Here is a 14407-nt window from a genome sequence, read left to right as displayed (position 1 = left end):
GCCTTGATTTATTTTGTTGCAGTGATAGTGTCCCATTGAAAACTTGTCTGTGTTAATGATTCATTTCGACAAGTTGTGACTTTGTGAAAGTGAATTATTAATTTACTTCAACAAAGAATGCCATCATCACACTAGCGTGCTGTTCATTAGGCCATGCAGGGCCCTAATGAAAATGAGTTATATATTTATTTATTTGATTAAAGTGTGTTACGCCATACTTGAGAATATTTCACTTACACAACGGCGGCTGAAATATTCTGCGATAAAACCAGGCAGAGGCAGGGAGACATCCATGACCATTCGTAAGTTGCAGGAAGACCTTCCCCTGTATGGCCGGAGAGGAAGCCAGCATGAGCTGGACTTGAACTCCCAGCGATAGCATTGGTGACAGGCACCTGGGTCATCGTGCTGCTTCATTATGCTAACCACTAGGCCCTCTTTGTGAAAATGAGTGAGTGAGTGAGTTAGTGAGTGACTGCATGGGTTTTAATGCCATACTTAACAATTTTTCAGTCATATGACGACGAAGGAATCTTTAGGGTGTATGTAATGTGCCTCCTTGTCGCAGGACGGATTTCCACCACTCTTTTATCTAGTCCTGCACTGAGATGTCTCACCAAAGGCAAGTAAGCTGCCCCGCCCGAGCCATTATACTGATACGGGTCAACCAGTCATTGCATTATTCTCTTCATGCTGAACGCCAAGCGAGGAAGTCACAACTTCCTCTTTTAGGGTCTTAGGTGTGACTCGACCCAGGATTGATCCTGTATCTAGCGCTCGTGGAAATGAAGCGGTGAAAATATATGCTAGTGGAACGTATACGTGTATGTGTCAGCTTTGCAAAAAGTAGTTGTTTTTCTGTTGAATAATCACATAAAGTTCATGCTGGCCGAGTGCTTAATGAGTCATCCCTCAGACCACGTGACAAGCTCTTAACCAAATCCAGTCATTTGACTGAATCTGCTCCAAGAGGATCAACTGTGGCTTCAAGTCAGAAAGTTTGCCACATACTTGTTGAGGTGCAGTGGTTTTCTAGCAGCTGATTCCGCCAACAATAAACTTGAAATGCATTCAGATAAATGAAACAGAACATCAAGGAAATAAATCTATAAACCACTTAGTCACGCAATATTCGCAGAACAAGGATGCCAAATCTCATTAAGCTGGGAGAATTTCTCCACAGAAAAGGATGTAAAATCTTTTTTCTGCACACATCTACCGCACACAAAACTCACATACTTTGCCTTGTGTTTAATGGCATTCTCAATTCCATCGGGTATTCCTAGTCTCATAATAATAATAATAATAATAATGTTTACTAAGCAAAGGTTAGTAGTTTGCTCCACAAAATCCCTTTTCCTCCACACAGTAAAAAATCTACCCTAATCCCTCAACCTTTTTAGCATATGAAAGAGCAACTTTCAGTGCATTTTGTGCACATTTTTGAAGTTTTGATTTTGGAGACAAAACCACACTGGTTGGATTGGCTAATTTCACAGCTTCACAAAAATATGTAAAAAAAAAAACATGATTTTATCAGTCTACACTGAATAATGCTTTCAGAATATGCGTGAAGAAACACCTTGCAAACATGCAAAAAGGTTGAAAAATTACAGTAGGTGAAATACGTTCAAGTACGTTGTAGATCTACCAACTTTTCCTTCAAATCGCAACACAAAGCAAGAAAGCAACACCAAATCTCCAAATGTCTTTCATAATGTATTTACATGGTACATGTACGTTTATTTACAAAATATGCCGGATAATGACTTTTATCCATTTTATACACTGAACAAAAACATAACTTCATATTTCAGACAAAGAACAGTTGGTTGTCCATAAAACATTAACCTACAGCAGATTCTGGCAAGTAAAACTAATGAATGCTTAGTTCTCTGCTTCAATGATTTTAGCCGTTTGAATTTTTTTTTACAACACTTTGCATAAATTTTATAAGAATCAACTTATGAACATGTTCAGAGCTTAGAACAGATAAACTGATAAAATAGGAGCTTTGATTGATTCAAATCATCTGAAATAGCTTAAGGCTATGGAATATTCTGGTATATATGTAACTTTGTATTAAAAACACATGAATATTCATGACTTTTACAATAGGACACTCTCTCGATGAGCCACGCCAGCTTTGAAAGTAAGTTTACTTTCCATCAGTGAGGAGATAGTTTGGGATGCACACAACTTGACAGTGAGTGTTGACCTTGCCAGCATATGGAGGTGACTTGTGAGAACAGGACAACTTTCTTGGCACTGAGGTGACCTTGCCAGCATATGGAGGTTACTTGTGAGAACAGGACAACTTTCTTGGCACTGAGGTAACCTTGCCAGCACATGGCGGTTACTTGTGAGAACAGGGCAACTTTCTTGGCACTGAGGTAACCTTGCCAGCACATGGAGGTTACTTGTGAGAACAGGACAACTTTCTTGGCACTGAGGTAACCTTGCCAGCACATGGCGGTTACTTGTGAGAACAGGACAACTTTCTTGGCACTGAGGTAACCTTGCCAGCATACGGCGGTTACTTGTGAGAACAGGGCAACTTTCTTGGCACTGAGGTAACCTTGCCAGCACATGGAGGTTACTTGTGAGAACAGGGCAACTTTCTTGGCACTGAGGTAACCTTGCCAGCACATGGAGGTTACTTGTGAGAACAGGGCAACTTTCTTGGCACTGAGGTAACCTTGCCAGCACATGGAGGTTACTTGTGAGAACAGGGCAACTTTCTTGGCACTGAGGTAACCTTGCCAGCACATGGAGGTTACTTGTGAGAACAGGGCAACTTTCTTGGCACTGAGGTAACCTTGCCAGCACATGGAGGTTACTTGTGAGAACAGGACAACTTTCTTGGCACTGAGGTGACCTTGCCAGCATATGGAGGTGCACTTCTATTCTTTTTTCACTTCGACATTTTTCAATTCAACATTCCCATTGCTTACAAATATTTTTTTAAACATTTGTCTTTCTTTACAATATGATACATTCTGTGACCGTGAAAACAGAAATCTCTGCTTACAGTACTTTCAAAAAGAAATGGAGAAGCATGCCTGTTTATTTCGTCATTTGACGGGTGATTAAAGATCACCATAATGTGTAATACTAAAAACTGAAACGCTGTCCTCTCACTGTCTACAAGTTTGCTATGGTCTTTTCCTTGTTAAATAGGTGGAACAACGAAAACATCTCTCACTTGACAGACACAGCCTTAACGATATTCGGCCAGTGAAAACTGCAGTATGGTGTGGTCTCGCGCAAATCTGGAACTAGATCAGGTGTGGCTATGACCACAGCTCTCACTTGGCACAGAGCCAACAGAAGACAGTGTGGATCATGTGATCTGATACAGGACCAATCATTTCTGCCAACCTTCATTGTGAATAGGCTCGAATTAGTGGGGAAAGATCCAGGTCAACACAAGCCATTGTTTTATAATTACCGCGGTGATTTTGGAAATTGTCTTCGGATTTGGATCAGGAAAAATGGAATCCCTCTACATTGAAACTGTGTAGTAATCTGAAACACACAATGTTTTACATACATCGGCGTCCATGAGCTTCCGAATTTTGTAAATATGTCTCTTAGCTGTCTGTAGCAGTTAACAAAGCAATATGACCCGCTTTTATGTTCAGTGAACTGATTACCCATACTACTGACAAACTTGTAACATCTGAATGCAGCTCAGCTACCAAGTGCTGGATTCAAACAGATATTAAGTTTATCTTTTTATTTGATGTTTAACGCCATACTGGAGAATTTTGTACTTCGATGGCCGTCAGTTTAACGGGTGAAGGAAACAAAAATGTCAACTGGATAAAACCGTCAATCTTTGGCCAGGTAATGATGGACTTTCCCATATATGACATACACATTTGTACAAGCTGGCTGTACAAACATGTGACTACAAAAATAACCCAATGAGCACCACGTACCATGTACTGTCACCCTACTGACAGTGAAAGTTATGGAATCTAAAAATTTCCTGGTCACAAAATGAATTTAAGCTTAACGAAGTACTTACGATATAAAATCATCATACTTACGATATAAAATCATCAATGTCCATTGTCCTTGCTCGTTTTTTGTCGGTACCATTTTTCTGAAGGAGTTCCTCCACTTTGTCTTTAACGTTGAAATCTGCTGCAATAGGCTAGTACAAAAAAACAAGAGAAATGCATGTGAACAAGGAGCCAACTATATTATGGAAAAAACAAAGCTAAATCATGTTTTATACATTTTCTTTTGAAATATCACTTTCATATTAAATTGTGTTTAAAGCGAAAACTGATCAACCATTCCGAAAAAACCTAGCCAAGGTTACTTGCAGGCCTTCCCACATATGACCGGAGAGGAAGCCAGCATGAGATAGACAATTAACTCCCATTGGTGCTAAATCAAGCTTAATCATATTTTATACATTTTCTTTTGAATATCATTTTCACATTAAATTGTGTTAAATGCTAAAACTGATTAACCATTGTGGAGACGTTCCGGATACTACTGTCCCACCTTTGCGGCCCCTCAACTATATAGCCAGGGTAAAAGTACGCCACAGTGCAGCAAAAACCGTCCTACATCAAGGAGGCACATTACACGTACATGCACCCTAAAGATTCCTTCGTCGTCATATGACTGAAAAATTGTTGAGTACTACATTAAACCCCAAGCACTAACTCACTCACTCAAACTACATGTATATGTTCAACGTACTATGTTTTTCACAGAACAGTGGACTTTGTAATTTTTCTCCAGTAAATCCAACACAGAGGAGAACCTGCAAGAAACCAAAGTTCATTTCATAATATTAAAACATCTATTAATCGTGCAGCTCCAAGTGTATCTTCAATCACTCCACGTAAATAGTTTCAAACAAGACCTATGTATATGACGTTGAATAAATACGAGAGCTACAGAGAGCCACAGATTCCAGAGGTAAGTAATCATGCACACAGTAGACAAATATACCAACTAATTACATTAAATTGGTAAAAATTTTCAAGGAATGGGCCAATTAAAATGTTAACTCGGCTTAAAACAGGCTTCTATACATTTGAATGTTTTTGTTTGTGAGACTATGCGAAACCTTTAGCAATGTTGTAAACCACTTACTTGAAAGCTGCTCCAATGGTCTTGTTCTTTCTGGCAAAACATATCCTTAACAAGCCATCCCATTCCTGTTGTGGACATAAAGCGAGAAAAAGAAATCGGTAAGATTTATTTTGACTGACCTTCAACCTAATTTCCGTCACATCTCCAAGATACTTGATTAAGCACTGACATCTTGACTATCCTTAAAAGGAGAAGAAAATTTTAAAAATGGCACTATAGGCTGAAAAGAGCACATTTTTTTTCTATCCGATGGTGCCTGCTGCATAATTTTGTGATTTTTCCTCGCCATACACGTAAAGCCTGAAAACAGCAAAGCTGGCATAAATCACTGAGTCCATCGCGTCCTCAATCTTTAACACCCTGCAATTTATGCTGGATGTGTGTTGCCTCTCAACCAATGAGAGTCATTAAAACTGCTGGCTTATTCGTGTAAACTCGGAACCTACGTCCAAGATTCCGGTTTCAGGATTGTCAAGCGGAAATCACCAAAGCGGTTGGCATGTCATGTACATTTTCTACCAGAAACGTACGAACTGCACTTCGGTGGTTTCCAACAGAAATTCTCCTCCTAGCACAGAAGACTTCAGGACTAGTTCTTAGGCAAAATGGAGAAGCCCACAGCAGATTTTGGTGCTGATTTTATTTATAATTTATTAAGTTGAAGTTCATAGAATTTTTTTATGGTATGCACATGCAAGGAAATGCATACTCTTTTCAATGGTATTTATTTGATATTTAAAATTTCTTCTCCTTTAAATCACTGGAATGCTGTACTAAAGAGACAAGACATAATGCCCCATTCAGTCGCAATATACAGGCTATCAATTCTCAGTGCCTGGCCTAACCTTTGTAGTTCAGCAAAGAAGTCTTTATTTCTTCGTTATTTACTCTAACTGGGGTTCAATGCTATATGAATATTTCGCTTATACGACAAAAGTGAGAACCAAACAGAGCCCCCAAAAAATCTCTGCCCTATCCCACATACATGACAAAGGTTCCTGACCTAAAGCTGCTGCCAAACTATTTATTTATTGATTTATTTGATTTGGTGTTTTACGCCGTACTCAAGAATATTTCACTTATACGACAGTGGCCAGCATTTTGGTGGGAGGAATCCCAGCAGAGCCTGGTGGAAACCCACGACTTTCCGCAGGTTGCTGGAAGACTTGCAGCCAAACTAGTGACAGGTTAAACCCTCAATGGACAAATCACAGGAGAGAATCTGCGTTGTTACAACCTTTCTTACACTTTACATTTTGGCAAGTTAGCTTTATGTTTTGTGTACATGTGCACTTCTCCCTCATAACACAGTTCATTACAACACACGCTTCATTACAACACACGCTTCATCACAACACACGCTTCAATACAACACATGCTTCAATACAACACATGCTTCAATACAACACACGCTTCATTACCACACATGCTTCATTGCAACATGCGCTTCATTACAACATGCCCTTCATTACAACATGCGCTTCATTACAACACATGCTTCATCACAGCACGCACCTCACTGCAACACACGCTTCATTACAACACACGCTTCAACATAACACAGTCACAAACTTGACCCCCAAAATTTTGCAAACAAATTTTCCTAACAACTTTGGGTAACTGGGAAAACTGCAAAAGTCTTTAGGAGCCTAAATTTATACGCTTTACCTGAAAATTGATTGCAGGAGGTGGATTTCTGGGTTCTATTCTGACCACACTGGACTCCACTTTAGGAGGAGGGCGAAAGTTGTTCTTTCCCACCTGATGACATACAAGCACGGCAATTAAAATATATAAGTATATTAATGTGACAGCAAAGCATTTACATGTACTATTATCAGGTAATCAACTTGTGCTAAAAGTTTTCTGTTTGATTACTTATGTAGCCTACACTATAATAACACTGCACAGGATGAAGAACTCCAATGAAGAAGCTCAGATGAAGAAGCTGCATGTCCCCTGACAGTGCAAAGTACTGCTCAGTATTACTGCAAAGTACTGCTCACTATTACAGCAAGGTACTGCTCACTATTACAGCAAAGTACTGCTCACTATTACTGCAAAGTGCTGCTCAGTATTACAGCAAAGTACTGCTCAATATTACTGCAAAGTACTGCTCACTATTACAGCAAAGTACTGCTCAGTATTATGGCAAAGTACTGCTCACCATTACTGCAAAGTACTGCTCACTATTACTGCAAAGTACTGCTCACTATTACAGCAAAGTACTGCTCAGTATTATGGCAAAGTACTGCTCACTATTACTGCAAAGTACTGCTCACTATTACGGCAAAGTACTGCTCAGTATTACTGCAAAGTACTTCTCACTATTACTGCAAAGTACTGCTCACTATTACAGCAAAGTACTGCTCAGTATTATGGCAAAGTACTGCTCACTATTAATGCAAAGTACTGCTCACTATTACGGCAAAGTACTGCTCAGTATTACTGCAAAGTACTTCTCACTATTACTGCAAAGTACTGCTCAGTATTACAGCAAAGTACTGCTCACTATTACTGCAAAGTACTGCTCACTATTATGGCAAAGTACTGCTCACTATTATCAGATAATCAACTATGGCCATGAGTCTACAGTATAACTCGCCTTCATCCAAAAGATGTATGGATACAGAGTCTACAGTACAACCCACTTTCCTCGTTCGATTTGATTTGATTGGTGTTTACGCCATACTCAAGAAAGGTAACAACCACAACCATCCGCAAGTTACTTGCAGGCCATCCCACATATGACCGGAGATGAAGCCAGCATTTGAGCTGGGCTTGAACTCACATTGGTGGGAGGCTCCTGGGTAAATGTGCAGCGCTAGCACGTGTAACTCACCTTGACCAGATGATCAACTCTGGCCAAAAGCTGTGTGTTTACAGAGAGTCTGCAGTATAACTCACCTTCATCAGATGATCAACTCTGGCCAAAAGCTGTGTGTTTACACAGAGTCTGCAGTACAACTCACCTTCATCAGATGATCCACTCTGGCCAAAAGCTGTGTGTTTACAGAGAGTCTGCAGTACAACTCACCTTCATCAGATGATCAACTCTGGCCAAAAGCTGTGTGTTTACAGAGAGTCTGCAGTACAACTCACCTTCATCAGATGATCAACTCTGGCCAAAAGCTGTGTGTTTACAGAGAGTCTGCAGTACAACTCACCTTCATCAGATGATCCACTCTGGCCAAAAGCTGTGTGTTTACAGAGAGTCTGCAGTACAACTTGTCGCCAGGTTTGGCCACCAGACGCTGAGCGAACTCTCTCTGGAACATCAGGATTGCACACCTGGCAAGAACAAATCAAACAGCTTCAAAAGTCAGGAGCGTCATGCTCAAACATACATGTATGCAATGAATAATTAGATCAAATTATTAAGTATTCTGGCAATATCAGGACCACCGTTGCTTTCACTAATCCTTTCTAGACAAGGAAGTATGCTCACCTGAAGAATGGTCTGTGAAGTAGAAGTTTGAATACAAAAGGGGATGAAATCTGGGGAAACAAAAAATAAATTTACAAGCAAATTCAATGAACTAATAACGAACAATAAATATTTAAAAATGGGTTTGGTTTATGGCCACACAACCTCGTAGATCAAATTTTGAAACTAGTTCCAAAATCTGATCTGCGTGGTCAAGTCGAACAATATTTGCTCGATACAATTCTTCCACACACACTAACAGCCAATAAGAATCATTGCAATCATTAAGCATGCAAAACTTACGCATGGATCAGATTTGCAATCATTAAGCATGCTAAACTTATGCATGGATCAGATTTGCAATCATTAAGCATGCAAAACTTATGCATGGATCAGATTTGCAATCATTAAGCATGCAAAACTTATACATGGATCAGAATGGTTTTTAGAGGTGACATGAGGTTACAAATAATGAGCTTAAACACAAAATTTTATAACTATAGAACAATATTTGGAGCAGTTCATACTCGGATACAAATGAGAATACATGATATGAGGTTCCATAAAGTTAACATGTAAAATGTTCTTCAAACTGGACCATATCTAGACGACTTATGGCACAAAAAATAGAGCTTGCTGACTGACCCCACTTAATATCAAATCAGCAATATACGTTTGTTTACCTGATATGGCAAATTTGCCACACACACATCAAAGAAGGGAAGATCAGTTTTTAACACATCACCGACCATGACTTGGAGTTTGGTGGCCATTGGACTGAATGGGGGGAAGAAGATGTAACATAAATACCCATATCTCATTTGCATTATAATTAGATTTGATTTCACATGCATTAATTAATTAATATTTTGGACAAAAAAAAAGGTTTTAAATTGCTATTAAATATTCCATATATTTCAATAGTTCAAAAATATCTTTTTATTATTTTGTTCTATATTTGTATACTGAAATTCAAAAGCTGTATTTGGACCTGGTTAAGTATATGTTGCATAGTGATGTTCCCAACACATCTATCTTGTGCAACTCAACAAACTCAAATCTTTCAAAATACAACGTTGATAAAGCATGTAACTTACGTTCCTTGAACACGTTTCTGAAGTTCAGCCACAAGCCTGGGGTCAATCTCACAAGCCACAACCTAAATAGAGAATAATTCATAAGAACAGAGCAAATTCACAGCAGCTGCAACATCCCACATGAAGTCAAGCATGACACTGTAGAGACAGTCAAGGAGAGTTTTGGCAGAAAATCTATATTCACTAATCAAATCATATTTTCTCTATTTACCAAGAATGGTTAAGATTATAACAAATATCAGATTCGTACCTGCACTATTTATATTGTTAAAGTAACTCTAAAATATGAAAAAGTTATAAAGTGACCCATGTTATATTTATTTATTTATTTATTTATTATTTGATGGGTGTTTTACGCCATACTCAAGAATATTTCACTTATACGACGGCAGTCATCATTACAGTGGGTGGAAACTGGGCAGAGCCCGGGGGAAACTCACGACCATTCGCAGGTTGCTGGCAGACCTTCCCACATATGGCCGGAGAGGAAGCCAGCATAAGCTGGACTTGAAATCACAGTGACTGCATCGGTGAGAACCCATGTTATAAATTTTAGATACTTTATCACCCATTTTGAATGATAGCACATGCTCTGACAAGGCTGACATCTTGTGAAAGGTTATTTACCTGGGATATGCTAAAATAATTGCAAAATTTTGATTTCATTTAGACTGAAATTGATGGATTTGTTGCCAAACATCTCTGGTATAGGCTCTTTAATTTTGTCAATTACAATAATCCCATATACAAATGCACATAATCTCGAACCCCTGTATCTAGCACTTCTGTATGGCACTGTCATATAATGGAGATATTTTTTCATTTATAACATCGAGGCCTCTTTTCTGAAACCTTTTAAGTCATATTTCTCCTCACTTTTTTTCTTAACATTGTCCAAGTTATAGCACAATGATGTAACGATTTATGAGAAAAGTTGCAAAATTGATGTCTGTTAATCATCTGTCTCGGACAGGCAAGTTTTACGTCATCTTACACACAGGCCCATCGTTTAAGTGAATGGTTCATGTTAAAAAAAATCAGACAAACTGAAGGAGCAATAAACCGACTGACAGTGACTCATAAAGCTAATTGTCACAATTAAACAGAGTTTTGATTCTTAATGTTTTAAATTTAATAAAATTTTCACATTTCAATTCACTGTAATTCTGTCTAAGTATTTGCTATCAAATTAAGCTTTCCAAGAATTTTGCCTCCAGTTATGTTTATAGCAAAAACACATTTCTGCTCCTGACATGTTCTTACCTTTTTTGTTTTTTCAAGTAATTTAACGGTCATGTTTCCAGTACCAGGCCCCACCTCCAACACCACGTCTGTGGGCCGTAGTGCTGCCTGTGGAGATAAAAGGTAAAGTTTAAATTAAATTAAATTGATATTTAATTTTGAATTCAAGAATATTTTGCTCATACGTGTATATCAAGCGTGCAGTTGCACGGAGGGAAAGAAAGTTGAGATCTCGAAGTAAACCACTGACCTTTGGTGAGTATGTGATGCACAGATTTTCACCCCGTATAGATCACGCTCAGTGGGTGTGCCACACTGGTGGAAGGTAACCAACTTCATGACTAAACACCTCTACAAGCATCTGAGAATTTTATCAGAGATCACAGTGTATAACCAACACTGCGGGCTTAATAGAGTGGGTTGTGGTGTCAAACTTCTATAATACACTAGGCGTGTCATTACTGTCCAAATAAACTAACTACATGCAGTAGGAAATGTTAGGGAAATTGTGCATAGGTTTAAATGGAAATATACTTGGTTTTGCCTTTCATGTTGCCAAATTTTCAACTGTTGTTCCACTGTAATTCCGTTGATGTATTGGGCATCAAAATAAACTTTCTAAGAATTATGTCTCAAGTCCAGATTTCTGTTAGACAATGTGTCTGTGGTATACAACTGCCAACCTAGTCAGCGCTTGGAGCCGCCATTAAGCACAACAGATCGCCGAGCATTGTGTTAGGCTGTAATGTCAAATGATGCTGCGGAAAGCTTCAGACGCAAATTAATAAGTTGTGCGAAATTCTGTACCAATAAGCCCTATCGGCATTTTAGTGGTCTCAGGCGCTGACGCAGATTTAGCCGAGACAAGGTGGTGGCTCTCGCAAACTAACGCAGCTGAAAGATGTGATTTCACTTTAACCAACAGACAGATGGGTATTCAATCTAGCAACTCAGTGGTGCAACTTACTGCCTGCCCGCAGGCCAAATGCAGGCAAAAATCGCTGAGAGTGTGTTACAGGCTCGCGTAGCCTGCCCTTCATTTCTCGATACAAATTTTCTCCTTTACAAATAAATTTAACTCGCAATGTCCATTGGATGTCACGCGTTACCCTTTCACTCTTCTGTTGTTGTTAGCTTGACAAACGTGGTTTTGCCACACAAGAGTTCCGCCAATGGGTGAGGAAGTTTTCTGTGTTCTCCGTAACTCGGTTCCTTGCGGTCTGGTAACCACGATGCATACATTCAGTGGGAGAAGTCCGGCACAGGAGAGTTTGTATTTTTAACATCAAGTCCGTTGCTAATGAGAAGCTGCAATTTTGCAGCATGCACCATTTTCTAACAAACATTGCTCCGAAAAATCCAAACAAAGGTAAAACTACCGCTTCTCTCTCATCTGATCACAATAGGTTGTATGACCACAATTCAATTAAATTAAACCTTAAGGTCTGTTTTCAACAATTTCTGATACTCAATTCGTAATGTAGGCACTCTGAGGAACAAAATTAGCTGATAAATCCATTCCAAAACAGCGGCACACGCTGATTTCTGGTGAGGACTGAGAAGAGAAGGGTCTTTTCGATCATTCCAGTAAGTTTCAATCAATTTCAGACTAGTTATATGCAGAAAACCTGATAAGATGTTGACTCTTTTCTTTTCTTTTCAATATCATGGTGTGCATGCGCGAAGCATTGGGTGCATCCAAAATCTGGATTGAGGCCACAGACAGAAAACATGGATAACGAAGCAGATGTGCAGATGAAATCTGCAAGCCTTGACTGGGACCTTTAGAATCAACTGACTCGGCAAATTGTTCTTTCTATTCTACATTCATGATAACTGATGAAATCATCACTAGTTGTCATTTAAGACTGGTTTTGTCGTCTTGTCTTGTCTGGGTTGATTTCCGTGTCTTTTGGCAAATGGTTCTGAGATTTAAGTACATCCGACTTGCCATGACAGCGCAAAGTTATTTTGACAAGGGAGAAGGAAATATTTCTGTGGATTTCATCAATGTTTCGACTCGGGAATGGATATAGTTGCAGAAGTGATAAAAAAGGTCCTGTTCTCCTTAATGCACACCAGAAATTGGCGTGTGCAGCCGTTACAAAGTGGATTTAAATGCCCACTTCGTTCCGCAAAGTGCCTTGTGGAATGGACCTAAAAATGGCTTTTTAATTCAACGATTAAACGTTGAGCCAGGTAAATATTGAATTTGTTGAAAATCATAGACCTCAGCATTTAATTTAACTGAACTAGTATGACCAAGACAGGAGACTGATCAATTTATATAATATACCTTATGCTTGTGCTTCATTCTTTATCCATTCTGTTGAAGGCATTTTAGTTGGTAATATTTGACTGTTGAACACTGGCTGTGTGCAGGTAAATTAAGGCTATTACCTGCCCTGATGGCTGGCCCTTTCCTCTGAGGGCAGCTTCACCTGAACTGCAGGCTGCCCTGATGGCTGGCGCCAACAAAAATTAAGTTACACCACTGCAACTACCGTAAAATAATGACTTTTATCTACGTTAGTTTGCGAGAGGCCCCCACCTGTCTCACTGATGCCTGAGTGAACACATGAGACCCCGCCTGAAACGCCGACTGAGCTTATTTCTGTCTCTGCAACTGTTTATGTCACTCTATAATAATAAAACATGATAGAGTTCAGAGTCAAGTGCCTTTCGTTTTTTTTGTAATGCACAGGCTGGTTCCGTTTGGGTTATGATTTTTAGATGGTTTCAGTTTTAAAGAGATCAGAGGACTCATTTTTTGACAGGATGCTGATAAAATTACTTGATTTATCAATATGTTTCAAACTGAAGCCTGGCAAAGTTTTTTTTTTAGCAACAGAGGCAGATACCCACGTAGGTATTTTCTTTTTGTTTTTGAAACTGTCACATGGTTCGTGAGGTTAAGTCGTCAAATGTTAATTTCAGTGGATTGTCTGATTTGGCAAACTACTAGGAACCTTGATCATCACACCTACCTTTTCAACCATACTATTGACAACCAGGGGGTTCTTCAAGATGTGTTGTCCAAAGTCACGGTTAAAGTTTATCCCTGTAAGAAACAAAGTGAATCGTACATACGAACAATGAGTGTATATAAGAGCAGTATATAAATGCCTAAACTGGCCCAAAATTTTCTATGACTGAATTCATTTGATTTTGATTTATTATCTTGAACCAACCACGATTTACGTCGCGACATCTTTACTGAGACAGCAGTATTGTCGTGGGATGAAGAGTTCAACTGTTAACTTCTGAAAATCCAACTTCAACGTTAGATATCGTAATCTGGTCCCACTATAACCTTTTTGTACCATCTGTCACCTATCAATGAATGAATGATATCAGCATATTTACAGACTTACCTTGTTTCTGAACCTGTTGATGTTGTCGGCTCTTTTTAGCAACCTTTTCTTTTGGCATTTTGGTTTGCTTAGTTTAACACTTAGCTACGAGAATAAGTATAAAACCAACGGACTTTCACAACGAGTGCACCACACGTGTGTCAATG

The 14407-nt window shown here is 39.1% G+C and overlaps 1 protein-coding gene across 1 annotated transcript; it reads right to left on the bottom strand.

The window, feature by feature from the left end:
* Positions 1 to 3335: 3335 nt before the first annotated feature.
* LOC135471609 (probable dimethyladenosine transferase) lies at positions 3336 to 14405 on the bottom strand. The gene is made up of 12 exons (XM_064750900.1): positions 14262 to 14405; positions 13875 to 13948; positions 10909 to 10995; positions 9646 to 9707; positions 9232 to 9325; positions 8570 to 8619; positions 8289 to 8412; positions 6790 to 6882; positions 5122 to 5186; positions 4723 to 4786; positions 4056 to 4162; positions 3336 to 3528 (listed from the first exon to the last, which is right to left on the bottom strand). The coding sequence occupies exons 1-12, from the start codon at positions 14317 to 14319 to the stop codon at positions 3486 to 3488; spliced, it is 921 nt and encodes a 306-aa protein (XP_064606970.1). The 5' UTR covers positions 14320 to 14405; the 3' UTR covers positions 3336 to 3485.
* Between the last annotated feature and the right edge of the window lie 2 nt (positions 14406 to 14407).

Source organism: Liolophura sinensis, chromosome 7 (genome assembly GCF_032854445.1).
Source record: "Liolophura sinensis isolate JHLJ2023 chromosome 7, CUHK_Ljap_v2, whole genome shotgun sequence".
In the NCBI taxonomy this organism is placed as follows: Eukaryota; Metazoa; Mollusca; class Polyplacophora; order Chitonida; family Chitonidae; genus Liolophura; species Liolophura sinensis.
Note: the sequence above shows the minus strand (reverse complement) of the source record. Positions and strands in the feature narration are given on the sequence as shown.

Coding starts and splice junctions, on each gene's coding strand:
- LOC135471609 (XM_064750900.1), bottom strand. CDS start 14,319: ATGCCAAAAGAAAAGGTTGCTAAAAAGAGCCGACAACATCAACAGGTT. Junction 4,163..4,722: donor ACTGTTCTGTGAAAAACATA/GTACGTTGAACA, acceptor TTTTTGTACTAG/CCTATTGCAGCAGATTTCAA. Junction 3,529..4,055: donor GACATTGATGATTTTATATC/GTAAGTATGATG, acceptor TGTGTGTTTCAG/ATTACTACACAGTTTCAATG.